At 52.9% G+C, this 26,833-nt stretch overlaps 1 protein-coding gene across 1 annotated transcript in view; it reads right to left on the bottom strand.

Moving 5' to 3' along the window:
- The window catches only part of Atp10b (ATPase phospholipid transporting 10B (putative)), a 45,052-nt gene extending 23,304 nt beyond the window's left edge, over window positions 1–21,748 (bottom strand). Inside the window, 6 exon segments of the mRNA XM_048334152.1 lie at window positions 209–340; window positions 612–718; window positions 1,018–1,103; window positions 9,461–9,665; window positions 20,122–20,316; window positions 21,477–21,748. Coding sequence (XP_048190109.1) covers window positions 209–340; window positions 612–718; window positions 1,018–1,103; window positions 9,461–9,665; window positions 20,122–20,316; window positions 21,477–21,748 — 997 coding nt within the window.
- Window positions 21,749–26,833: the final 5,085 nt, after the last annotated feature.

Consider the following 26,833-nt stretch of genomic DNA (forward strand, 5'->3'; position numbering starts at 1 on the left):
TGCGTGGACTCTGAACTGCGGTCCTCGGATCTCCAGCTCCTGAGTAGCGGGGGTGTCCAGGCTCGAGCCCCCCCCCCACCCCCCACCCCCCCCATCGGGCTACTAGCTCTGCCTTACAGACGGAGAAACGGAGGCTCGGGGGACTGACGTCATGTGCCTTGAGACACAGAAGGTGACTGTGTTCGTTTCCTTCCAGAACCTTCCATACCTATGGCTCCGGTGAGGCACATGAGGAAGAGCAGGCCGACGCAGAAGAAGATGTGCAGGTTCATGCGCCGCTCCACCTTGCTGCGCTTGTACCGGGGCCCGCTGTTGTTCAGCATGGCTTTGGTTTCATGGCCTTTGCGAGGGAGAGAGAGAGAGAGAGAGAGAGAGAGGAGAGAGAGAGAGAGAGAGAGAGAGATGGCGGGGCCCCGTGCCAGGCGGGGCACTGCCCAGCGCGAGCCAGCGGCCCTCACGGTGCACGGATGCTGCTGTTGGCTTGAGCCATGCCTCAGTTTACCTGGCTGGGGAAATCCCTGGGGGCCCCATGGCTCTGCTGCCCCTGGAGAGGGGCCGGGAGGAGGGGGAGGGGGCGGGGACGGGGGGGGGGGGACGGGACGAGGACCCACCCGCGTAGATGACGATGCCCGCGGCCACCTCCGTGTTCCTGACGGTGCAGCCGCGCAGCAGCAGGCTCTCGCTGCCAAAGCCGGTCCTGGTCTGGTCAGGATGCTCCCTGGGGGGGCGGCAGGCGCGCGTGGGTGCTTTGGTGGCTTCCCCGGGGTGGGGGGGGTCCCCGGTTAGTGTCCTGGATCGAGGGGTGGCAAGTGAACCCCTCCCCCATCTTTCCCTTGTTTGGAAGGGTCACAGGAGCTTGGGGTCCCATCTCAAGCTCAAGTTCAAGTGCAGCTCTGGAGGCCTGGCCGGGGGGGGCGGGAGCCAGCCAAGGGCAGGGAACTGCCGAACCCAGGGACCCCCTCCCGGACCCCCTGTCCTCAGGATTCACAGGCAAAAGCAGGGGCACCGGGCACTTACATATAACCTTTAAACTTGTTCAGGTGGCTGTTGGGTTTCTCGCACACGATTGTACTGCAGAAACGCTCTGGTTGAAACTGGACATCCTGAGAGAGACAGAGAGAGAAAGAAAGAGAGAGAGAGAGGGGGGGGGGAAGGTCATTGTGCGTTCTGGTCTTGAGTCATTGATTAGAATCATTTCAAAGCAGATAATCCCTGATTTGTCCCATTGGGACCAAGTTGTCACTGCGTTCAACGTCCTTAAGGAGGCGACAGTAGATACAAATGGAAGCCAATGCAGGGGAAAGGAAGGTGGCTGCCCCGGCCACTATTCCCTTCCGAGGCCTGGACCTGAATTTAGCGGCCCCATGTTGGACGGGTTCTAAGTCTGTATCATCAAATATGGCTGCCATCCAATATGGCAGCCGCCAGTCAGACATGGCCACTGGGCGCAGGAAGTTGGGCAGCTTGTCCTAGGAACTGCGGTTCATATTTAATCTGATTTAACTTAGCTGGTCCCTGTGGCTAGCTTCACTGCTATGACCTTGGGTACTATAGGAGTATATGAGCCAAAGGGTTTAAAAATGTACAGAAGTGTTTCCAAAACGAGCTCTTGGAAGATGAAGTAAAGGGTTCTAAGCAACACTAATTAGAGACAGTTATGGCTAATGTGCTTATGTATAGACAACTTTCAGGATTGGCAAAAAAAAATCTCTCCTACCCAGGTATGCATATACATAGATACACATTTCAAACACGGATCAGTGTTTTATACCTTAAGCATCTTTTTAGATGTTTGCATATTACTTTTTCATCACTCCAGGAACACTTCAGAAGAAGCTTATAGGAACACTATTCCCTTTAAACATTTCACTATTAAATATTTACATGCTGACAATTTGCTTTGTTGTTATAAAAACACAGTGACCATCAGAGCTTGGAAAACAAACGACCCCTATCCTCCTCAAATTTAACGACCTCTCATTTCTACCAGGCCTGGGTCCTGCAATAAATACTGTACCAGAGCTTACGATTATTCTATCCTGCAGGAAATTGAATTCTCTTGCTTTTAATGCTAGGAGATGTGTGACTCAGAAAGGGAACAGAGTCTGCCCAAGGCGACCCTAGGGTGAGATTCGAATTCAAGAGCAGCGACAGATGGGCTGGGCTTTTACCCCCCCCCCCCAGAAGGCCAGCTGCTGGACCAAAGGCATGTAGTAGCTTAGGACTTTAACCAGATTCTTGTTTGTTGTGTTTGATTTTAGTACTTTTGTTGTACAAACTTTTCTAGTAGAACAAATGGGCACGAGACGCAGCTAAAAGCGAGATGATCTTATCTTCTAACTCTACTCTTCATTCACGAATCCCATATTTGACTCTGGAGCCTCAGTTTCCCCATCTGTAGCATGGGCGGATACCACCTGCCTGCTGGGTCTGTGCCTCTGAGGACAGCATCGGCAGAGCACAGTTTTGAACCGTGTGCCCCCCGTAGAAGGCAGTGGTGCTCAGGGGGGGATGTGTTGCGAGTTCCTGGGTACAGCTTTTAGTGTGTGGGGGGGCAAATAGGTTATCAAGGTCTGCAAGGCACAGTTGTTGGGGGCGGGGAGGTTTGAGTGGAAGAAATGATGACGCAGTCTGTCTTAGCTGGACCCCCGGGGGGCTTGGGAAGACTGGCATTTGAGTCCTATCTTCTCTCACCACTTCCGGTGAATAAAGCACTTCCTGGGGTAGGTGTATTTTTAACACTAGTGGCTCCGGCCTGTGTTAGCCTAGCTACTCAGGTGGCTGAAATTTGAGGGTTATGGTTTGCAGCCACGAGACTATGAGACTCCCCGTGAGACTCTTAGCTCCAGTTAACCACTGAAAAACTGGACGTGGCATTGTGGCTCAAAGTGGTAGCGTGCCACCTTGAGCAAGAGGAGCTCAGGGACAGGGCCCAGGCCCTGAGTTCAAGCCCCACGAGGACCACCATCACCACAACCCCCCCCCCCCAAAAAAAAATAAAAGACTAGGTGAATTTTTTCTCTTAAATAGAAAACATACTAAAAGATGGTAACTAATACGCAGAGCCGCTTACCTCTTTCAAAGACATTTGCCTTTTCAACCATCTACAAATTCTATGGATAGAAGTTAAATTATTATTGTGAGGGCTGGGAATGTGTCCTAGTGGTGGAGCGCTTGCCTTGCACGCATGAAGACGTGGGTTCAATTCCTCAGTACCACATACACAGAAAAAGCCAGAAGTGGTGCTGTGGCTCAGGTGGCAGAGTGTTAGCCTTGAGCCAAAGCTCAGGGACAGTGCTCAGGCCCTGAGTTCAAGCCCCAGGACTGGCAAAAAAAATTATTTTGAGCAGGTGTTTTTTTTTGTGTGTGTATGCCAGTGACGGGGCTTGAACTGAGGGCCTTGAGCTCTTGCTTAGCATTTTTACTCATGGTTGACGCTCTATCACTTGAGCCACGTCTCCAGTCTGGCTTTGGCTGGTTCAACAGAGATCAGTGTGTCACCGTTCTGTGGGTTTGGGCTGGCTCCACACGGCAATTCCCAGATCTCAGCCTCCTCAACAGGCAGCATTACAGGTGGGAGCCACTGAGCAGCTTTGAATCGACTGTACTGCTTGAAGAGGGTTTTCTTTCTTCCCCATAGATCTTTTCTACTCCAGCCGGTCTGCCTTTTGTACCGCCCCACCCCAGGTTTCTGGGGGACAGCTCATTTGAACAGCAGGCCGTGGAGATTGGTTGGGGTTCAGGTAGCCCGTGGCAAGGGCGGTTTTAGGATGGCACACAAGGAACCCCGACTCGGGGCGAGGCCTGCTCCCGGGAACCCGGCAACGCTCCCCATGGTGGTTCCTTTGCCAGCAAAGGGAAGTGGACCAAAGGCCACGCAGGGCACAGTCACGGCCCGGGTGGGCACCGCCCTCGCTGCCCTTCGCCTCAGGAAGAGCCAGGAACACGGCCCCGCCTGGCGGGAAGCACGCAGAGGCCTGCATTCGGGTAGCCTGGCCCGCGCCTTCTAGAACATTCTTCCGGGCTTATTTTTCCAGTAGGTTGCTCCTTTGAAGGTGGGCAGTTCCTATTCTCCAATCACTCGCTTGCCATGTGTAACCATTTATAGTTAAGACTTTCGAATGGCAATCATTTCCCAATGGCTAGATGTGGCGATTACAGTAGGTCTACAAAATCGCCTTTATTTCACAAACAAACAAGCCAGTCAGCGGGTAGGAGTACCAGTAAGTCACATACACGGTCCGGGGGTTCCCAGCGCTCCCTAGCCTTGCTGCTTCCCGCTTGGAGAAAGTTCTTTTCCAGATAACCCACACCAGCTCTGCCTAAGGCAACAGCCTACGTGAGATCCCCCGGGGCCCCGGCCTGCCCACCCCACCCGTCCCCACTGCCTCCCCAAAGCTCACAGCTGCAGGGCTTCGAGCGACACTCTGGGTTCCTGTTTAAAAGTAGACAGATGAGCTGGTTGTTATTCAGGGGTGGCAAATCTTGAGATCTTGTGATGACATTTGCTGACCCGGGAGGTTGCTGACACAGAGGGTTGACATTCGGAGCAAATGCAACAAAGAGGATGGTTTTCTATTAATTTATAAGGAATTGATTACTAGTGTAACTGTTAATCACTGTCTGTTAAGAGTATATAGTCCTAGCCTCTATCTCTCACTTTCAAGACCTCCAGAACATTCTACATACCTATCTGATAGAAGGCCTTCGATGAATATTTGGAGAATGAATGGATGGATGGAAGAATGACTCAATCAAGGTTATAACCCCTAACATAATGGGTGTCTGTCCCCAGATGGCCTCTTATGTCCCCATTGACCTCTTACGTCTCTTATTGCCCAGGCTCATTTTTTCTCTACCCATTTTCCTTATTCTCCGCAATTGGGCCAATTAAAAATGGCGGGAGTAGGGCTGGGGATATAGCCTAGTGGCAAGAGTGCCTGCCTGGGATACCCGAGGCCCTAGGTTCGATTCCCCAGCACCACATATACAGAAAACGGCCAGAAGTGGCGCTGTGGCTCAAGTGGCAGAGTGCTAGCCTTGAGCGGGAAGAAGCCAGGGACAGTGCTCAGGCCCTGAGTCCAAGGCCCAGGACTGGCCAAAAAAAAAAAAAAAAAAATGGCGGGAGACCCCAAGTTCCTGTGAGACCCTCACAGTGACTCGCGGAAGATCACACCTCCCTCTGCTGCTGACCAGGGACACCCAGAGACGCCCAGCACGGCGTCTAGCCACAGGAGGAGCTCCTAGGGTGTTGGCACAATAACCAAGTGCATCCACTGAACCGTCATGACTGAGTGATAAGAAATGATTGAGTGTAAGCACCGAGCAAGGGCTCAGAGGGCAAAGGTCAGGAAGGAGAGGAGTGTGTGGACAATGAGGAGAGACAGGGGTGCTGGAAATCACCCCTCCAGACCCGAGCACAGCGGGGCTACAGGGCTGGCGCAGCAGGGAGTCACTGTGTCCCTTGGAAAGACAAGGTAACCAGCCAAACACATACAGCGGGAAATGGTTCTAGAACAACATGGCTTGTGAAGCAACAGAACCCCAAACACGTAAGAAAAGAAGAGGCTTACATGTAGATTGCATATTAAAATAACCCTAGGAGGCCAAGCATTGGTGGCTCATGCCTGGGACCCTAGCTACTCGGGAGGCTGAGAGCTGAGGTTCAAGGTATAGATCATCAGACTGCCAGGCCCAGAGTTCAAGCTCCAGTAGCGGCATAAAATAAGAATATATAATGAGTATCTTGCTAATGGATTTTCCTAGAAATCCCTATTGTCCCAAAGAGCTTTTTTTAAAATAAACCGCAGAGTTTTAGAAAGCTTCCACCTTATACATACACCCACTATGACTGCCACTATCCTGAGGATGATAATAGATTACATATTCTTTTTTTTTTTTTGCCAGTCCTGGGGCTTGAACTCAGGGCCTGAGCACTGTCCCTGGCTTCTTTTTGCTCAAGGCTAGCACTCTACCACTTGAGCCACAGCGCCACTTCCGGCCTTTTCTATATATGTGGTGCTGAGGAATCGAACCCAGGGCTTCATGCATGCAAAGCAAGCACTCTTCCACTAAGTCACATTCCCAGCCCCACAGATTACATATTCTTATCCCAAGGGAAAATTCTGGAAAAACAGAGTTCATGGCCAAAGCAAACTAGTGTCTCATGCACCCTTCCTGGAGGGTTCAATGTCCGTTTACAAAATCTTTTTTTTTTTTCTTCAAATTTTTATTATCAAACTGATGTACAGAAAGGTTACAGTTTCATACGTTAGGCACTGGATACATTTCTTGTAAAAATACAAGAACTTTTGTTTTTGTTTTGGCCAGTCCTGGGCCTTGAACTCAGGGCCTGAGCACTGTCCCTGGCTTCTTCTTGCTCAAGGCTAGCACTCTACCACTTGAGCCACAGCGCCACTTCTGGCCATTTTCTGTATATGTGGTGCTGGGGAATCGAACCCAGGGCCTCATGTATACGAGGCAAGCTCTCTTGCTACTAGGCCATATCCCCAGCCCCCCTTTACAAAATCTTAAGGACACACCAAGTCTGTTTAAACATCAATGTGAGCTCAAAAAACTTATTTGATCTCAGAACCAATTCTGAGCACAAATAAGTATTGACATTCTTCTGGAAATGTTAACCCAGGGTGTGGTACAGGCACGATCACAGCTCAGGGACAGTTATAGACAAGGTGACAGTCGCTACAGCCCAAGGCTGTCCTTTCCATGTTGAAAGGGTCTGTGAGGTCCCAAACCTTTTCTCAGTGCTCAGTTTGGCCCGAGTGCTTTTTGTTAGTCAGAACCTGTGTGGTGAAGAGCCACCTTTGAAATCACAAAGTCATGAAGCGATTTGTGAAAAATGACTTCCCATACCACGTGGCTGGGGACAAGGTGAAAGGAAATGAATTTAACACCAAGTATTATGCTAACCCAGCAGGCAAGAGAGCTTGATTAGAGAATTAAATTATACAGCTTTCTCTTGGCTGACATTCTGATATCCAGAATCTCTTCTTTAAAAGGGTGTTTAGTCGAATGGTTGAACACTGAGCCATTCCTTTCAATAAATGGAAAAGTTCCCAAAGCCAGAGAACCAGCAATGAAATCTTCTCCTCAGTACTTGAAGTTATATGTGTCACTGGTTCTCTGTGTCTCAGTGTGTCAAGGCCTAAATCTCCCCCCGCCCCCCAAGGGCCAGTGGAATGGAACCTCAGGGCCTACCCCAAGAGTGACCCCATTTTAACAAAATGGTGCATATTAATTAGCTTTGCAAAGCACTGCCTAGCGCATCATTGAGTGATGTAATAATTGTGCTTATCTGCATGTTTCTCAGGTTCAAAACTCTTCACTGAGTGTCATTTCTATTTAGCTATTGACCATGTGCTCGGTCAGAAATAGTCATTATATTTTGAATCATCTGTAGTGTATGAGAGAACTTCATCTAGTACATTCCGATAAAAGGATCTAGTAGATTTAGACTAAAGAATCTAGTAGATTCAGATGGAAGAATCGAATGGATTTAGATGGAAGGATTTAGTAGACTTATACAGAGGAATATTTCTCTTGGAAGGTGGGAGACACGAGAGATGAGCCAGGCAGGAGAAGTTTTGTTAACCATTCTAGTTCAGGGACAATCAGCCTTGGAGAGAACAAAAGGCAGCTGCCTATCTTTGCCACCTTACCTGCCCTGAGACCCAGGGACAAACAATTTTTTTTTGATGGGTCTTGCCTCCAACAGGTTGTTCCAAATTTCTATCACGTTTGCTACTGAGTGCTCTCCACATGTCACTCGCTGCTGTACAATAATTCTGTTTCCTAGGAGGAGGAGGATGGCGACGACGATGATTTGGTGAGGCCAATCTCAGCTTCAGAGACTGACTCAGAGTTTGGAGACTAATAGACAGACAGCTTTGATAATCACAGCAGCATGACGACGGCATGTCCTAGTTCCAGTGGGAGCAACAGCAGCTACGGTGGCAGCCGGAGGCCCTGCTTAATGTGTAACTGCTCGGCACCAAGCCCTAAGGCCTAGGCTCGGTGTTTTAGGACCTGTCAGAACTGAGCCTCCTTTGATGCGGTCTTGCTGTGACTGTACAGACAGGAGGTTAATGATTAAAGGCTGGAGGCCCAGGCCGCCCCAAGTCAGTTTGGCAACACGCCCCATGAGAGCAAATGGACGCTCAGTGGAGGAGGAAGCAGAATTGATTGGAGAGTAGCAACCCAGTCTCAGCAGGACTCTGTTGCTTCCTCATTCAGATCCAGCCCCGGAGGAGCGCGGGTCCTCCACGAGTCCCTTCCAAGGCTCCTTCCTACACGTTTACTTGGATTTGATAAGCGTATACTTCTTTCTTTGCCCCAAGTGCCCTCTCCCGACATTCTTGTTCCTCCAACAATACCGGCCCAGGCTCCAGGACTCCTCAAGACGGCTTCCTCCTGCTCCCAGCCTTCCTTCGTTTTCTCATCCTGCTCCTCGGGCCCCGATGCGACGCCACGGTGTTTCTCTCTTAACCTTCAATCTGTCATTGGTCTTCCACCATAGATGGAGACAACTGGTCAACCCCCCGGTGGGGACGCGTCTCTTCTGTACAGTTCCTGTCACTCCTGAGAACATGCACACATTAGCTGGCCCTGGTTCTCGCCATGAACCACGCGGTGGGCACTGTTCATGAGCAGACAAGGAAGGACGCGGTTCACGGGGCTTGGCGGTGGGTATTCAGCGCAGTTTATCTGGCACAGTCTTCAGATACTCGTCACTCTTGTGAATATTCATAAATAATGTCCACCGTCCTTCCCCTTTGTTACCACCACTCCCTCTTTAATCAGAAACCCTCTTTCATCCATCATCCTTATTCAGAGAAGGAACACCCAGTCCAGTCTGCTTCTGACGAGGCTGCCATAGGTTCTTGGCACGCAAGGCTCTGGCACAGCTCCTGTTGTGGCGTGTGCCGTATTTGCCTGCGTTACAGGCTCCCTTGCTTGATGGAGAACTCATGGGCCAGAAGCACAGCCGCCATCTCCCTGAATTAGTACGTGTTGGATATTGGAGGGACAAATGGCTACCACGTTATAGACAGAAGCCACGACACATTCTTCTGGGCGGTAGCTTCTGCTTATAATCCTAGCTTCTCACGAGGTGGAGATCAGAAGGGTTATATGTGATGCCAACCAGAAAAATAAATTAATGAGACCGAATCTTAACCAACAAGTAAGGCATGACGACGCATACTGTAACCCCAGCTACCCAGAAGGCATCGATAGGAAGGTCGCTGCCTGAGGAAAAAGGCATTGCTCTGAAAGATAAGTAAAGCCAAAAAGAGGGTGAGGAGCGTGGCTCAACAGCAAAGGACCTTCCTCATAAGCACAAGCGGTAGATCCAAACCCCAACGTGCCACAAATCCCATGGGCACAAGCTTGCTTCTTGGCTTTTTTTTCCTGACCACTGACGATGCCAGAAAGAGCCTACCTGCTGCGAGAAGCCCTTCACCACACGTCTCTGCTTGAGGTTTGTCTCTCCGTCCAGGTTGGCGGTCTCCAGGTAGCAGATGCCGCTGGGGTCGGAGGAGAAGAGGAGCAGGACGTCTGCTGGGATGATCTCGTTGCAGCGCATCTGGACGAAGTCCCCCACGCGCACGTCCTTCCAGCGCTGCGTCACGTAGCCTTGCTCCAGCCTTGGGGGAGAGAAAGAGCGAGGTCTCAGGAGACGAGCAGAGGAGTGGAGAAAGGTCCCACTCACGCCTAAGTATCTCCCAGGTCAAGTTATCAGGAGATGGTGCCAAATTCCACCTTGTTCCAATGGACCATGGCTATAACCTCTCTGGAACAGGTAAATGCGATTTACAGAGTCCCAGGAGTAACAGATTGGTCTTTGTGATTAGATTTTGACAGACTACTGGCTATTGACCAAGTTCTCTGCTCAACCACTGCATCCTCCAAGGAAAGAAATTTGAACAGGAAATTATGCTGTCATAGGAACATCCACTACCAGCATAGCAAGTCATCAGTGAAGAAAGCAACACTGTTGGGATAGAGAAAAGCTTGTATTTATTTATTTATTGCCAGTCTTGGGGCTTGAACTCAGGGCCCGGCTGCTGTCCCTGAGCTTTTGTGTTCAAGAGGCTATCGCTTTACCATTTGAGCCACAGACCTACTTCTGGTTTTGTGGTGTTCTAATTAGAGACACAGAGTCTCGTGGACTTTCCTGCCTGGGGCTGGCTTTGAACTGTGATCCTTAGATTTTAGCCTCCTGAGTAGCTAGGATTATAGGCGTGAGCCACCCATGGCTGGCTGAAAGGGTAGTTTTTAATTATGGGCATAAGAGTGACAGTATGGTAGTTTCTGATACTGGACAATGTCTATGAAAGTTGGGAAATGATGAAACAGGAAACTGTAGACAAGACACTGACGTGAATGCATCATGACGTCTGGCAGGATGAGACACAAGGTAAAAGTAGAATCAGAGCATGACAGAACTCAGAGGCAAGGACTTCCTTTTCCACTGCATCCAATTTATCAAGCTCAGACAATAGCGGTAGCCACAACATGGCACGTTTGTCACTGGAGGAGGCTGAGCACCAGTATTTATTAACATTTCACTTCCGTGTGTAGACATTATCACCTCCCATTTCACAAACAAGGAAACAAGGAAGATCATCAAAACATTTCTCCTCGAGTCTCTCCAGAGCAGAGCTGAAATCTGGGCTTGGATACAACGTGACACAACATGGACACACCCATTTCCTGCCACTGAGTTTGCTGCCTCCCGTCGGGTGCAGTCCTAGCCCCTGCTCGGCTTCATTTAACCCAGGTGGGCCCCTCTCCCAGGGACATTCATTCCACTTCCACACAGCAGGTTTTCTTACAATAGTCCCCAAATCAACAGTTAAATATTCAGGTGTAAGATCTTTGAGGTTCTGGTGTGTGCCACAAACTCAACGAGCAAGGGACTCTCAGAGAAAAAGACAGAGGAATTCCTTCCTTCCTTCCTTCCTTCCTTCCTTCCTTCCTTCCTTCCTTCCTTCCTTCCTCCCTCCCTTCCTCCTTCCCTCCCTCCCTCCCTTCCCTGAAGTCACCTGCTTGACTTGCTTGTTCAATTGGCACTCTATCACTTGAGCCATGCCTCCAGCCTCACTTTTCGATAGCTATTTTAGAGACGGAGTTTCACAGATTTTTCTGCCCAGGCCAGCTTTGAACTAGGATCCTCCAGATCTCAGCCTCCCGGGTGGCTAGGATTACAGGTGTGGACAGCTCCTTCTGTGCCTCGGGCAGCCACGTTGTCTTGTCCACCTCCACGACCACGCGCTAGGTCAACCCACGTGCTGTAAGTGAGACCGGCCTCTGCTGCTTGAGGGGGCCGCCCTGGCAACAGGCTACCTGTCCTTGTGTCAGCAGCAATCCTGTGCTCCTTGGGTGACTTGTGAGCATCGTAAAATAACACTTCCTGTCACTGCTGGGCACCCCCAAACACAGACATCCAATCCCTGGGGCCGTCTTTCTCAAACAAGATTCTCTGGTGGGTGCCCAGAAGCTCCGAGTACCCCACGATCTGGGTGCCTTCGTTGATCATGATTTCTGGAGGGGGGGGCTGGTTAGCACGTGCTTTAGAGAGCAGGTGCGGTGTCAAGGGACAGGCGCGTTGGCTCCCCGGCTGTCAGGAGTGTGTCTGTGCAGGGGCCGGAGCTGCGAATCCCTCGGGGGGCCCAGCCAGGCGTGAGAGCGAAGCCCGGTGCCGCCCAGATGTGGGCCGCAGCTGTGCGCAGATGTGCGCCGCTCCCTCGTTACCCCGCCGTCCGCAGCCGCCGCCCCAGGTGGACGCGGCTCCCCGCGACCGCCGAGCCCGCACCTGGGAGCCGATCAACGGCTTCCGTGACGTGCGAGGTTCACTGCTGTTTAAAAATAAGACACATCCATGGGGCTGGGGATGAAAGGCTCCATCTGGAAGCTTCTGCCTGGAGGAGAAATTAAGTGGCGCGGTGAGATGCGAAGGAGCTTTGGGAGAGGAGATGGGACTTGTGAAAAGGTAAACGAGCGAGGAGAGCGCTTCGGCCCCAACTCCGTGCCGGGCGCTTTAAGGACACTCGGAGGTTCTGGAAAAGACTTGCGGAGAACTCGAGTCCTGGAGACGAATCCGGAGGGCCAAGGTGCTCTCGGCGTGCCTGGTGGCAGGGCCTGAGCCCTCGTGGAATCCACTGGGGTAAGGACCATCGGACGTCACCGCCGGGACGTCCACGCGCGGGGCTGCCCCACGCTGCCGTCGCCCCGTGCTGGCCTCCGATGCCCGCTCAAGCTCGTCGCTACGTTCTGTGACCTGAGTCCGTACAACTGTAACCTCTACACAGTAGACACTCTGAAATAATAATAATAAAGAACCCAGACTGGAGGGATCCAATCTCCACACGTGGAACACTCTGGAAATGTCATCCTGACCACGTGGACTCTGGCGGATGTAGTTGATAGATCTCCAAGTCTACCCTCATTTTCCAGGAGGAGACATGGCTGGCCTGGCCCGCTGCGCTGTCACGCAACTCAGGCTGGACCCTCCACTCTTTCCCGGCCCCCGGGAAGAGAACCAAGGGCCTGGGGCTGGTGTGGGGGTGCCTGTGACCCCCACCCCCACCCTCCTGCCTCCGTTTCTTTATCTATGGCGTGACAAGACTGTCCCTCCGAGGGCTGGCAGCTGAGGACGGGGCGGGCAGAGGCTCTCCCCCCTCAGTAGCCAGGCCCCTGCACCTGCCTGTCTCCTACAGACCATCGTGTGGGAGTCCAGACCTGGAGGACTTAGGAAAGCTCTAGAAGGAAAACAGCTGCGGCCTAAGGCATAGCCTCGGGAAGCCAGGAGCCCCGGCTGGGTTGGAGGCACTGGGGGAGACCCGCGGGGTGGTCCCCCCGTATGGATGGTCAGCTTTACGTGGGGGAGGCTTGAGGGTGCGCGTGAGGAATCCGTAACCCCCAAAGCAACGCTGTCACTGAGGTCTTCACTCTCCCTCCCCGGCTGGGCCCCCTGTACCCAGCAGGAAGCTAACGCAGAGCACGGAATGTCACCACAAGGTGCTGGCCATGCGTGGGGAGCCTCCCGGGCACTGTCCTGCCCGGTCACGGCCATGGAGAAGCAGCCTGAGGGTATGGAGAGCACACCCCGCCGCCCAGCCCCCTTCCTCTAAGCTGGGCAGGTGCAGATCCGCCCCCCCCCCCCCCCGCACCCCTGGGCTCTGGACTCTGCCCAGCACAGCTTGTGGCTGCTCTGGCTGCCCCCCCCCCTGCTGGGCCCGGGTGCTCACTGCTCTAATGCATCTTGTGTTTTCAGCTCTGCCCGTGGGAGCTGGCTCTTACAGCGGCGGGCCTACGACTGGGGCACGGTGTCTGGCCCACAGCGAGCGCTCAGGCAATGTTTATCCACCCAGTTCGTGTAGATTTGTCTACAGGACGGCGGGAGGGAGGTTCTGAATCTTCAGCCATCTTAACATTCACCCTGTCCTTTTCTGTTACACACAACAGCAGAGACCTCTTTGCTAATAACATGGTCGTGTATCACGGACGTACTGTACAGTATAGCAAGCCTGCAATGCGCCACCAAAGGAACCACGTGGGCCTAGTGTGGGTCTGGGGGAGAACTGAAAGTATTCTCTCGTGGAATGGCAAGCGGAATTGACCTGAATGGTTTATAGCCTTCTGGAGACATGGGGAAAGACAGCGTGAGTGTGTGCGTGTGTGTGTGCGTGCGTGTGTGTGTGTGTGTGTGTGTGTGTGTTGGGGGAAGGTGGCTTGGGAAATAGATGCCTCTAGAAGGACAGGATTTGCTGGTGGCAGCGGCCAAGCAAACGCCCGAGGCCACAGTTTGTTGCTCTGTGACCTCCACTCAACTGTACGATTTGTACCATTTGTACTATCTGCACGATTTGTACTATTTGTGCTATCTGCACGACTTGCAGTTACGCTTCAAACACCCTTGGGCCTTTCTCCAGCTCTATCCAATTTTTCCGATTCTCCCACCAGGCCCATTTTGCTATATTCCATGCTGAAAACGCCTCTGCACGCTCTCACGCATTCCCAAGCTCCAGCCCTGTCTTTCCTACTCACCTCACGCCCAGCTCACGGTGAACCCCGACTAGCAAGAACGAGCGCGCGCTCCCACAATGTTTCAGCGAACACTCCGGGGCTGCCACCCCCATTCCTGGCTCCATGCTCAATGTCTTCTATGCATTCCTTAATATCAGAAGCAAGCTCGGGTGTGGTCTTAGGCAAAGGTGGGTTTCCAGGTGGCACTGCAGTGTGAGGATGAGCCTGGAGAATCTGAAGTTCAGTCCCCACCGTCACCTTTCCCTCCTTTTTGGTTTGCCACGGGGCTGGGATTCAGGGGAAATAACTAGTAGAATGGAGAGCTTCTCTATCAACACACATATGATATCTCACGCACAGTCAGTGCTGGAAGTTGGGTGGAAACAGAAAGCTCAGAAGGGCCCTGCCACTTGAGGAAGTCAGAGTCACGAGGGCTGGGAAGGAAACCATTTCCTTACTGGTCCACTGAGCTAAATGGTCTGCACAGATGGCCTCATTAGCCTGAGACCCTGGCCTGTGGGTGTTGTAATTGGGGAGTTACAGGGGAGGGAATGGGGGCCCAGTAGCTAGGCAGCTCTGAGCTGCAGCCAGTGCAGAGGCAAAGTCCTTCATGGCCGGGAGGGGAGACCATCTTGAGGACCCCCCCCACCCCATCTTCCCCCGTGGCCTTGCCTCCTAGTCTGTTTCTATAATAATGTTGCTTCACGCCCTCTTGTCTGTCATCCTCACCGCCGGTCATAAAATAGACCTGAGAGAGATTAGGATCCCACGGGCCCCGACTGTTTGGGGTGACAAGGTCACACAGGTCATTAGGAGGGAGGATCTCCATGTCTGGAGAAAAAGCCAGACAGCAAATGAAAATGGGGCCTGGGTTATTCTGCTCTGAAATGGTTGACGTTTCTTGGTGCTGGTCTTTCTGATGCCTGCAGGAGCCCCCCACACACAGCGCGATGTAGGGTCTGGTCTACCTCCACGTCATTCCTTCAGTGCCCACTGGCATTGTCACCTCTCGGGGAAAGCTTCCCTTGGCCTCTATGGCCCCTGCCCCCAAAGCACCCGGGATCTGGCTGTGGTTTGTGAGTTCCCCAGGAGTCAGGAATTGAGAGGTCTTGAGTGTGTACTACCAAGATGGCGGCCACCCACTACCAAGATGGCGGCCACCCACTACCAAGATGGCGGCCACACAGCAAGTCCTGAATTAGTATTTGACAAATGGATACTAAGTGAGGGCGTTTGTTCCATTTCAACATGGGGAACAACAACAACAACAACAAACAAAGAAAGAAAAGCCACCTTGGATTTGCCCCCGATCACATTCTCCCTTCTGTAAGGCATACTTTCTGAATACAAATACAAATTCACTAAGCTGGCTGGAGAAATTCAAACCTCTTGCTGGGTAGGGTTTGTAGATTCATTAAACGGAGCCCTGGGAGAAGTTAAGCTAATACAATTTTGGAGCTAATCTCTCCTTGTAGTCATTCCATAAATCTGATTAATGGGTCACCTTTAGACCACTAGCACAGCTGCCATATTAAAAAAAAATGCTGTAACGGGATTGTAATTCTGTTAACAAGGCATTCTTGCCACTTGCACACACACACACACACACACACACACACACACACACGACATTTTTGTTTTTTTTTCCACAGTAGGATCAAGTCTGGGCAGGAGGTGGTGAGCAAAATTCGATGGGCCTGGTTGTTCCCTTGCACAAAACTGGGGTTTCTCGAGTGAGAGGAGGGGTGTGGTTGGGACCAGACTGCCAGGCACTGGCACTGCTTCGCACCCAGAGCAGGTGTTGTCTCCAATCACAACCCCTAGTGTGGCACGGATAGTTGGTCAAAGTGATACTGGGCTCTTTGGCTCCTCCTTTACGATGGTAACGAGAGCAGACCAAGTGTTTCTGGCTTTCTCTGGGGCTTTCAGAGTGCGGGCTTGAGGGGCAGCTGGTACGAAGGTTCTAAGCCGGGCATCTGCCTGCTGACCCCTGGGAAACGGTTTACACGTAGGCCCCCAAATACTTGAAGCGATGGTCCTGCGGGCTTGGAGGTGGCCGCGGCTGCCGCATCTGCCACCGCATCTGGGCCCGCTGAGATGTGAGAGGAGTTAGGAGGAAGCCTCCTTGGTCTTTTAAGAGCGTCGTTGGAAGTATCTTTCTTTTCCCTATGGTGGGTTATTCCATGTCGTTGCAGGAGCTGGCTCTGCTGCAGCCCTTTTGTTGCCATGAGGCAAAGCTTCACGAGGGTTAGGGTGATACAGACACGGGCTGAATGAAGAAAGGGTTGCCAAGTCTGGGTGCAGAAGGCTGCCGGGAAGGGGCTAAGCCCCATCCCCCTCAGGATACTTGCAGTGGTGCGGGCCAACCAGTTCTCTTGGTTTAAATCTCTTTGGGTTGGGGGTTTTGCTGCCTACAAGGGAGAACACCTCAAAGACCACCCTTGAGCCAAATGGAATCAGACAGGATGGATAGAGGGTCATCTCAGAGCCGACATAACATTCACGCGCGTTGCTAGGTTCAAGAGCAGCCCGCAGTAGACCCTCGTCCCCACATTTAACTGGCGGTGGCCTCCATCCCTGTGGTCTGACTCTCAGGTCTGACAGAAGTGGAAACTGAGACCTGCAGCTTTAGGTGACATTCCCGAGCTACTGACAGGGACAGACCCGGAGTACAGGCCACCGGTAGCTCAGCTGAAGGTCATGTTCCTCTCTGCCCGCAGACCCTTGCTCCTGCTGGAAGAATCTCCCCAGAACCGACGGCACCTTCCCCGCTCCTACGCTGCACAGTGAGAAGGAGGGGCTCGCGAGATGCACACACAGCCCAAGAGACAGGCCTGGGCGTTAGACCTGCTCGTTATCAGTCAGCAACATGGAAAGGGAGATGGCAGTTCCTGGCTCCCCTCGTAAAACTCAAGACAATCTGCTAACGGACACCAGGCCTGCTTCTACACGGTAGCAATCCAGGCTGGCCGAATGGACAGTCCTGCCGACTGGGGTGAACACATGGCCCTCCCCCCCGCCCCCCACCACCCCACAACCCCCCCCCCCATGAATAGGAGCCACAGTGCTTGAGAAAAACATTCCGTTCGTTTTAGTTATCTGTCCTTCCCAACTGTCAGTTATTTAACTGTAACGGAAAAAAGTGAAAGTTTCCACAACTCAGCTCTTGAACGTATTGTCAAGGTCCAGAACACCTAGAGCAACACGGGCTGGGTCCAAGATAAACACGTGTCCTTATCGGGTACCTTCTCTCAGTCCTTCATGGCCCATTGAGTCACGACATAGGGCGTAACATTTTCTGGCCACGGATGTCTTTTCACAAAGTATCTCTTGGTGACTCCACTGAGGAAGCTTCGGGGAATCCGAGCAGGGAGATCTCCATGTCCCTTCCTGCCAGCGAGCTGCTGGACTTAGGTCCCTGACCCCAGGCCTAAGTGATCGTCTTGGTTTTCCTGCGCTCCCCACAATCTCTTTGGAGAACAGGACAGGAGCAGGCTGGCCCTGGCTGGTCTGGCAATCACCTAACTCTAAGACCAGCCCTAAGAAAATGATCATTATTTTGGGGGTCTCTAGACAGAGGACAGGCCAGAGTTCACAGTGGCCTATGTGAATCCCCCTTTTCCTCTCCGACCTCCACTCCAAGGACCCGGGTTCCTGGCTGCCCCTACGCTGTCTAAAACAATGAAGGAGAATAGGTTGGAAAAGGAAAAGTGATGGACAGCTTGGCCCCACCCCCCACCCCAAGAAAAACCAATGCTTCCTCAATGACCGGCTTTTCAAAGGAAAGCAAGCGTTTCTTCCTCTCTTTCGAATACCTTCACTCAATGGGGAGAAATAAAAAAAATGTCACTGTCGCTAGCTAGCCAGTGCGCTCCTAAACTCCAGGACAACCAGATCTGGCCGGGAACAAAAACAGGAAGAAGCTCAAGTCCTTGGGTTGGAGGTAAGAGCGGCTCTCTTTGTGGGTGTCCCAGAGAGGGGGGAGTGAACGGCCACGTGCGGGGAAGGCGAGGGGCAGCGGAGCCCAGGGGGCCGGTGTGGTGCGCGCTTTGTCACCCGCAGCACCAGACACTGTCCTCAAGGACGGCGTCCCTGCGGGGAGGACTGGCCTCTTCCTGTCCACACAGCCTAGCGGCTTGCGGTTCTTGGCCGTCCAGTGCATACCAGGCATGACACTCAGCGTCCCCCCCCCCCCAAGAATCATCTTGGGGTAATCCCCACGATCACCGCAGGAACTGGCTCCTAATTGGCCACCGGAGAGGAAGACGAGACGGAGAGAGATCCCTTCCCTTCCCCACCAAAGCCATGGGAGATGGAGGCTCGTGAGCCCCCGGGCAAGGTCCTGCTTCTGCTGGCGCAACGCTACCCCCTTCCACCCTGCTCCCCGAAAAGCCACCCCCCCCCCCATGGCCACTCCTAGTGGATCCATTTCAAACAGCAAAGGCCACTCCCCACAGTGAGGCCTTTCAGACCGTCATCATCCCCTGGAGAACCGAACCCTGAGACGCAGACGCCCCTCTGGGTCTCCGCGTGGTCCCCTCCTCCGGACCGGCTCCCCGCCAGGCCCGCGGCCCTTTACCTGCGGTAGGTGAGGCACTCCCGGCTGTTGATGACTTTGTCCGACGTGTACCTGCGGAAGTCTTCCACCGCGTCCTTGAGCGCGGTCACCACGAGGATGATGCAGACGGGAACCACGCTCACCCCGGGCTGGAAGGCGTTCACCACGGGGATGAAGTTCAGAATCACCACGGCCACGAAGTAGAGGTTGGCGAAGCGGTGCAGCTGCTCGAAGAGGTTCTTGGGTACGAAGGACAGCACGGTGTACTTGCTGGTCTTAATCTGGTTCCCGCAGTAATGGCGGTTGGGGTTGTCTTGGTGGGGTTTGCCTTCCAAAGGCAGGTTGGAGACGATCACCCGTTTCTTGTCCTCTTTGCGCTTTCGCTTCCTCCTCCCTTCCTTTCTCATCTCTGCTCAACCCTCCCTCTTGACTTTTCATAACGAGGTCCTCATCTTTTACTTGCCTTCTTTGCCAGGAAGTTTTTGCGCTCTCTCTCTCTCTCTCTCTCTCTCTCTCTCTCTCTCTCTCTCTCTCTCCCTCTCTCTCTCTCTCTGCAAAAGGAAAATTCAGAACGACAGGCCAGCAGGCAGCAGGAACTTGCAGGAATGGCGGGGCGTTCAGCCGGCCACTTCCTCCTCTGCCTTCCAGACTCCACCTGTGAGCCCGCACACGCCCCTCGCAGGTGTCTTCTTTATTCCATGGCCGGCAGCCAGCAACAGGTGCACCGATGCTGGGTCCTAACACCTGCCTGCCTAAGTCCTAAAAGGAAGGACTTTTTCCCCTCCCTAGAAACTCTTGAGGATTGCAAAATGGCACCGAGGTTCACGTGGGAGGGACACGGTCTGCGACCCTGCAGGGAGAGTCTCCTGAAATGACTCTCCTGAGCGAAGCTGACCATGCTAGAGTTCAACTCTGGAAGCTTCAAGAGTTAAACTTCAAGCCACTCCCTTTGGGTTTGAGCTCAGGGTCCGGGTGTCGTTCCTGAGCCTTTTCACTCAAGGCTAGTGCTCTGCCGCTTGAGCCACAGCTCCACGTTTGGCTTTTTTTTTTTTTTGGTGGTTAATTGGAGATAAGAGTCTGATGGACTTTTTTCCCTGGGCTGGCTTTGAACTGAGAACCGCAGATCTCAGCCTCCTGGGTAGCTGGGGTTACAGGTGTGACCGTTTGTCCCACAGGATTGAACACCCTTGTGTTGAAGGAAACGAGTGTTTCCCTGGGTTCAACTGCGGTTTCCAGCCCCAGCGCGATGGACACTTTGGAGGCTGTAATAAGTCCTCACTGTAACGTGGCGCCTGTCTGTGTGGATGGATGCTGGTGTGAACCCCCTGCACGCCAGCCAGGGGCAGCTCCCCACCAGCGTGACAAGAAAAAGACCCCCCCACGGTAGCACGCGTTCACGGGGCGCCCGAGTCGCCTCCCGGCGAGTCCCGGAGTTCCGTATCGAGGCCCTGACTGGGTCCCGGGAAGGATGGAGGGCCTCCTTGGAGGAGACGCTGCGGCGGGAGCTCCCTTACCTCTGGTAGACCCGGGTGCGGGCGCCGTTCATCTCCCTGTCGAAGCGGTGCCTCTTCACGTCCTCCACGCCGTCCTTGACCGTGATGATGAGCAAGACGACGGCCAGCGGCAGCGCGGTGAGCTCCCGGTGGAACACCTCCACGGCGGGCACCCAGTTCAGGACCACCAGGAGCAGGAAGTAGAGGTTTGCCCACCTGCAAGGGCGAGCACGGTGTGGGGGTCACGGAGAGGAAGCGGGGCGTTCAGCTCCCTCGGTCCTCCCTCCCGCTGGTCCTTACCAACTTGGATGACATCCAGTCGTATCTCCAACGTTGCAGGATTGGGCTTTGTGTTTTGGGTCCAGTCCTGGGCCTTGAACTCGGGGCCTGAGCACTGTCCCTGGCTTCCTTTTGCTCAAGGCGAGCACTCTACCACTTGAGCCACGGCGCCACTTCTGGCCATTTTCTATATATGTGGTGCTGGGGAATTGAACCCAGGGCTTCATGCATACAAGGCAAGCACTCTTGCCACTAGGCCACATTCCCAGTCCCCCATAAGTTTTTTTTTAAAATTTAAAAGTACACATCTTAATTTATAATCAACAATGATTATTTCCTATATTGTGTCAAAAGAATGGCTTATGTTTTTAAGCTTTGCAAGTGTGTCTGAGTCCCGCTTGTACCCATGCCTTTGCACACGCAGGCCCATCCGCTGACAAATTCCTTTCTTCCCTGACACTTTGCTTCTCCTTTTCCCTCAGCGAAGACTTTCTATTCTTCCCGGCTTATATTTCAATTATTACCTCAAAGACCCTCTCATCTGACCTCTTTAGCTCTGCCCAGCTCTTCCCCTCCATCCTGACCCGCCTCTCCCTGCTGGGACGTAGCCTGCGTAGAGTTCTGTAAGTATTTATGTACTTACAAATAATGTCTGTCGGGCTGGGAAGGTGGCCTAGTGGTAAAGTGCTCGTCGTGCATATAGGAAGCCCTGGGTTCGATTCCTCAGCACCACATAGATATAGAAAAAGCCGGAAGTGGCGCTGTGGCTCAAGTGGCAGAGTGCTAGCCTTGAGCAGAAAGAAGCCAGGGACAGTGCTCAGGCCCCGAGTTCAAGCTCCAAGACTGGCCACAAAAACAAAACCAACCAACCAAATAATGTCTGTCTCTTTCGCTAGACAACTCTCAGCGAGTTTCTTTTGTACTCAGCCTGATGTTTACGTATTGAATATACGAGTGGATGAATCAGACTTCTCGGGTGTACGCACACAGATCTTAGGGGTAACAGGGCCCCGGAGCTGAGTGAGTGACTTAGCCTTGCGGGGGTGGGGGGTGGGGGGGCGGGGGTGGTGTTCTCTGTGGGGACCGGGGCTGCGAACCTGTGGAACTGCTCCCACAGCGAGCGGGGCAGGAAGCTGAGGAGGGTGTATCGGGTGGTGCGGATGGCGTTGCTGGAGTAGCCGCCGCAGACTCTCTCCCAGTCGCGGTGACGCACGCTGTTGTTGGGGAGCACCACCCGCCGCTGTGCCGGGCCGTAGTGCCGCCTCCCCGGGGAATCCAGCAGCGGGGTGGCTTCCGACGGAGACCCGAGGCGGCCACCCTGGGCCCACCGCCGCCATCGCCACCAAGAGGAGTCCACAGAGACGGCCATGCCAGCGGCGGGTCCGACGGTCTGGAGGGGGGACACGGGGACGGCCGTGGTCAGTGCAAAGCGGAACGACCCTCCTGTTGGAGACGGGACCTCGGAGAGCTTTTCTGCTCTGGCTGGCCTTGAACGTGTGAGCTGGGATTGGAGGCGTGAGGTCCCCGAGGCCTGGGGGCAGGTTTTAAAACGATAGAAAGAGTGTTTGCTTTAGGATTTCTTTGGCTTAATTCGTGTGTGTGTGTGTGTGTGTGTGTGTGTGTGTGTGTGTGTGTGTGACACTTGTGACATTTCCACGAAGGTGCTCTGGGGGGCAGAACCCTCAATGATCTCTGAATGAAGAGATGGGGTGGATACTGGGTTGATGTGGGAGACAAAGGCATTTTAGGTGGAGTAGATTACGCACCCACTTCTCATAATCATGTCCTTTATTTGTATTTTTGAGCAATGTAAGATAGGCTTTCTTCAACAGGAACCCCATGAAGGCCGGGGCATGGCTCAAGCGGTAAAAAATACCAAGTGTTTGCTAAAGAAGGACTGACTAGTCAAGCATAGATTCTTTTAATTGAAAGTCTGCCAGAGTGTGGCAGTGTATGCCTGTAATCTTGGCTCCTTGGGAATCAGAGATCAAGAGGACTGTGGTTTGAGGTCAGCCTGGACCAAAAAAAAAAAAAAATCAGTAAGACCTCATCTCACTGAGTCAGCTGAGGGTGGTGGTACCTGTTTATAACCCCAGCTATGTGGGAGGCGTAGGAAAAAGGCTTGGTTCGTGGTATACAGCTGGCCACGGTACAATTATTTGAGACCCAGATGGGGAGGGATGAGGGTATGACAGGAGGGAGAGTAAAGATCTGTGCTTACATTTAATCTATACCTCTTGACAGAGTACATTACGCTGATATCGGATCTAAGGAATACTGGCCGCCAGATAGCCACAGACATTTTCAGAGCGCTCTCTACATAAAATGTACAGACTGTACAAAAATAATTCTTCTCTTAAGAAAACTGGGTAACACACAACAAATACATTAGAAGAAAAGATCTGCAGTTGGCCCAACCCCCAATCAGCTGCCGCCATTACTCTCACGGTGCAACGGTTCTTGAATCATTTCCCCCCCCTCCTGTTATTTCTTTTTAACCACACCCCAGTGTCATTTGTTTAATTAAAAGTGGTCTGCCTTTGGTCAATTTCCCTAGGAAAAGCTTAAATACTGACTTCGGCTTGGCTCAAAAGCACGGCTATCTGAACTTAAGGAGTTCGACCTTTTGCTCTTTTAAAAACAGTCACGGACGGAAGTGACTTTGATCGAAAGGGAAACCGTGGATCCGCGTTACCCCCGCGTCACCCGCGCCTCCTGCGTCTGCATCGGCCGAGGCCGCTGTACCACGCGTGAGAACGCCCTGAAGGGATGGACAGTAACACGCAGGGGACACGCCATGACCGTGGCCGCGCGGCACACGCATACGAGGGAGCATTACACAGCCCGAAAGAAGGATGTCATGATGCCACTTGCGGGAAAATGGAGAGAACTGGAGATGATCGTGTTGGGTCATCACCCTGAGAACCACTCCTAACTCCTGTTGAAGTGGAAGTGGTCACAGAGCAAAGAGGGAGAAGCTGCCTGAGACTCTACTTACCCTCCACGGAAAACCGGAGCAGCCCGGTTCCCCGTTCTCCCTCGATTCCAACCTCCATCTTCCCAGTATCTTCCCAATGGAAACCAAGAGACAAGGCAGGCAAGCTTTGCCTTCTAAGAGACAGGTACGATGAGATGCACCATTTCATGTTTAATATCCCTCCGGGCAGAAATGTGATCACACTTAAAAGTTGTTTTATAGATTCTTCTTGGGTTGCTTTTACTGACAAAAAACAATTAAGTCGGGTCTAGTGAAAAGGGAATAAATTGCACACAGAAGCTGACTAAGTCAGGGCGGAGCTGATGGGTGCAAAAGGCTGTTCAAAGTCCACGGGGCTGGGAGCGATGCAAAGCGAGCGCACCCATTGGCAAACACATCCGGGCGAGGCTGCGAGGGGGCGGGCGGGGCGCTGGGACCGGGAACTGTGGGCGGAGCCTGGTCAAGGTTAAGGGCACTGGGCTCCTGGTTCAGCACAAAGGAGGGAACAGATTGGTCAAGTGGGGTGGGAAACACGGATGCTGAGGAGTTGATTCTAGAATTTTCTCAGGGAAGGAAAACAGGCTGCAACCAGCCATAGAGTTGTGGGCACACCCATACATGGCAGGAAAGAAATTGCGTGTTCCCTTGAGGAAGCTTCTGGAATACCTTTGCAAGGCACTGGGAGACGTTATGGCTCCTCTTGCTGCCATCCCAGCCTAATTATTTTCGGTTGGCCAATCTAGCAGCGGTAATGGAAACCTTTATTTCCCATTGGTGTGATAGCGCAAGTGCTTACGGAAACCCCGTCCGCCATAAAAATACCAACGCGAATCATGGAAGCAAATGAAGGGGAAAAGTGGGCCCTTCTCAATACCTGCTTCCGCAAACATTTATTAAAGCGAGAGAGAGAGAGAGAGAGAGGAAAGAGAAGCGAAGGGCAAGTGGAAAGGTTGCAGTGTAATCTTTTTCTTGCTTTTTACAACCCGGAGTGCAATGAAGTCTCCAGTACTCCAGGGTCTCGGAGCCCAGTTGGAATGGAAGTCGTGGATGCTGGTGTGGGGGCAGAAAGCACTCTTGCAGGCGTCTCTCTCTGCTCGGCCCGTCTTCTGTGGAGCCGGGGACGCCTCTGAGCCGTTCTTCACTCTGTGGAAGTGTGACGGCTCTGGGGGAGAAGGGGGAACACTGCCCGTCTATCCACACAGGCCGTCCCAGGCCACGGCAGCCCAGGGCCCCTCCTTCCCGACGGTTGATGGCCCTGGCAGGGCCCCAGGTCTCCCTGCTCGGAACTGGCATGCTTTCTGCAAGTTGGCGAGTTGTCAATAGGAGCTGGGATTGCTGGGAAGTGTGTGTGTGTGTGTGTGTGTGTGTGTGTGTGTGTGCGCATGCGTGCATACACTGCACATTCTTTATGGTGAGAAATACGGTTTGACTATGGAAAGTGACGGGGCGGGCCTTCCTAGCTTGGGGACCCCGCAGATGCCTCAGCCTGTTTGAACTGCAGGGCAGAAGGTTCCAGAAGTTCTGAGGACCCGCGGAATGCGGGGTTCTGCTCCCACGGGACGGTGACGCTTCCTGGGTCATGAACACCCGTGGGAGGTCATGGTGACGTGGATCTGACTCGGAATCCTGGTTACTGCCCAAGGGAACATAAACGTTCCAAGGAACGAAGTCTCTATGGTGGCCACGCCTCAGACAAAGCGCACCCCCAGTCTCGTGCCCAGAGGCGCAGTGCGCAACTCGGGATGGTCAGGGGAGCTTCTAAGTACCTGCGGAACCTCTGCGGTCGCCCCGCCCGGGAGACAGGAGGAAGGGAAACTGAGGAGCCCCGGGAAGAGGCTGCGGATCTGGGCTGGACGCGGGGGAAGGCCTGCCCACCGGGGCTGCCAAGTTCCAGCTGCCGGGTGAGTTCCCAGCAGGCCGTGAGAGAAAGCCCCAGGTCCAGGCAAAAGGTTACAGGGACCCCCCCCCCCCCCAGTGATTTCCCATGGCCGGATTCCAGTGGCCAACACAACCCACTGCTGTCTTTGCTGGGGGAAATCTCAGATCCTTGGGATTCCTTTCTTTATAAAAGTCCTTTCTATTTAGACCTCGCATAGCATTTCACATCCAACTTGTTGCCAGGCCTGATAACTGGTCATCAAGTTCCTCAGAATACCTAGAGAGTAGGAGTGGGATTTGAACCCAGAGACTAATGACTAGGCCAGTACTCAACTACTGAAATCATGCCCCCTAAGGCTTTTCTGCTTTAGTCTTTTTTTTAAAAAGTTGTTATTTATTTTTTTTTTCCAGTCCTGGGCCTTGGACTCAGGGCCTGAGCACTGTCCCTGGCTTCTCTTTGCTCAAGGCGAGCAGTCTGCCACTTGAGCCACAGCGCCACTTCTGGCGGTTTTCTGTATATGTGATGCTGGGGAATCGAATGCAGGGCTTCATGTATACGAGGCAAGCTCTCTTGCCACTAGGCCACGCTCCCAGCCCTTTAGTCTTTTTTTTTTTTAAGCTGCTTTTGCTTAGGGTCAGCCTTGAACTGTGACCCTCCTATCCCCACCGCCCGTGTAACTGGGGTTACAGGCACTTACCCCCACGGCTGGCTCAGTGCAGGAATCACACTAATATTGACTGAGGTTGTGAGGCTGTCAGGAGACAGCATCTCTAAAGCACTGGAGCAGTTACAGCCTCAGTTGTAGTAAGGTGGTCTTTTAAAAAGTTTATTTTATGTGCTGGTCCTAGGGCTTGAATTCAGGGCCTGGGCTCTGTCCCTGAGCTTCAGTGCTCAAGACTAGTGCTCTACCACTTGAGCCACAGCTCTGCTTCGGGCTTTTCGGGTGGTTAATTGGAGATAAAGAGTCTCACAGACTTCTCTGCCCTGGCTGGATCCAAACTGCGACCCTCAGATCCCATTCTCCTGAGTGGCTAGGATTACAGGTGTGAGCCACCCGGTGCCCAGCGTAAGTTGGTCTCTTTACAGTGGTTGTTAACTAAACGTATCCAGACAGACAGGTTTCAGACAGACCGCAGGTTCTTCAAAACCCCTGAACTTAGATCACAGTCTGTTGTCTGTCCTCACAATGGGATACGGTTTCCTTGAAGACTACACTGCATGAAATATCAACTGTACAAGAAACTCAGACCTCCAACGTCAAGGCTCATTAGCGCAACCTCACTTCCTTCTCCCCCCTGTAGCTCAGATGGGGGCGATGACCCTCCACCTTCATGCCTTCATTCATTCATCTTCCCATTCATTCTTTCTCTCCCCATGCCCAGGGCCATCACTACCCTCACAAATGGGCCTTGGGCCTCACGCTCGCCGGCTCCCTCAGCTCCTCCAAAGGACTTGGAATATCCACCGCGGACCCAATGGCCTTTCTGCTGGTAGCAAACATTGTCCATACACAGGAAAAAGAAAAAGACTCAGGGTTTAAAAAAAAAAATAAAAAAGAGCACAGAGAACAGCACTTGCCATCCCAAATGGAGCAAATC

The sequence above is a fragment of the Perognathus longimembris genome, chromosome 25 (genome assembly GCF_023159225.1).
Source record: "Perognathus longimembris pacificus isolate PPM17 chromosome 25, ASM2315922v1, whole genome shotgun sequence".
Taxonomy (NCBI): Eukaryota; Metazoa; Chordata; class Mammalia; order Rodentia; family Heteromyidae; genus Perognathus; species Perognathus longimembris.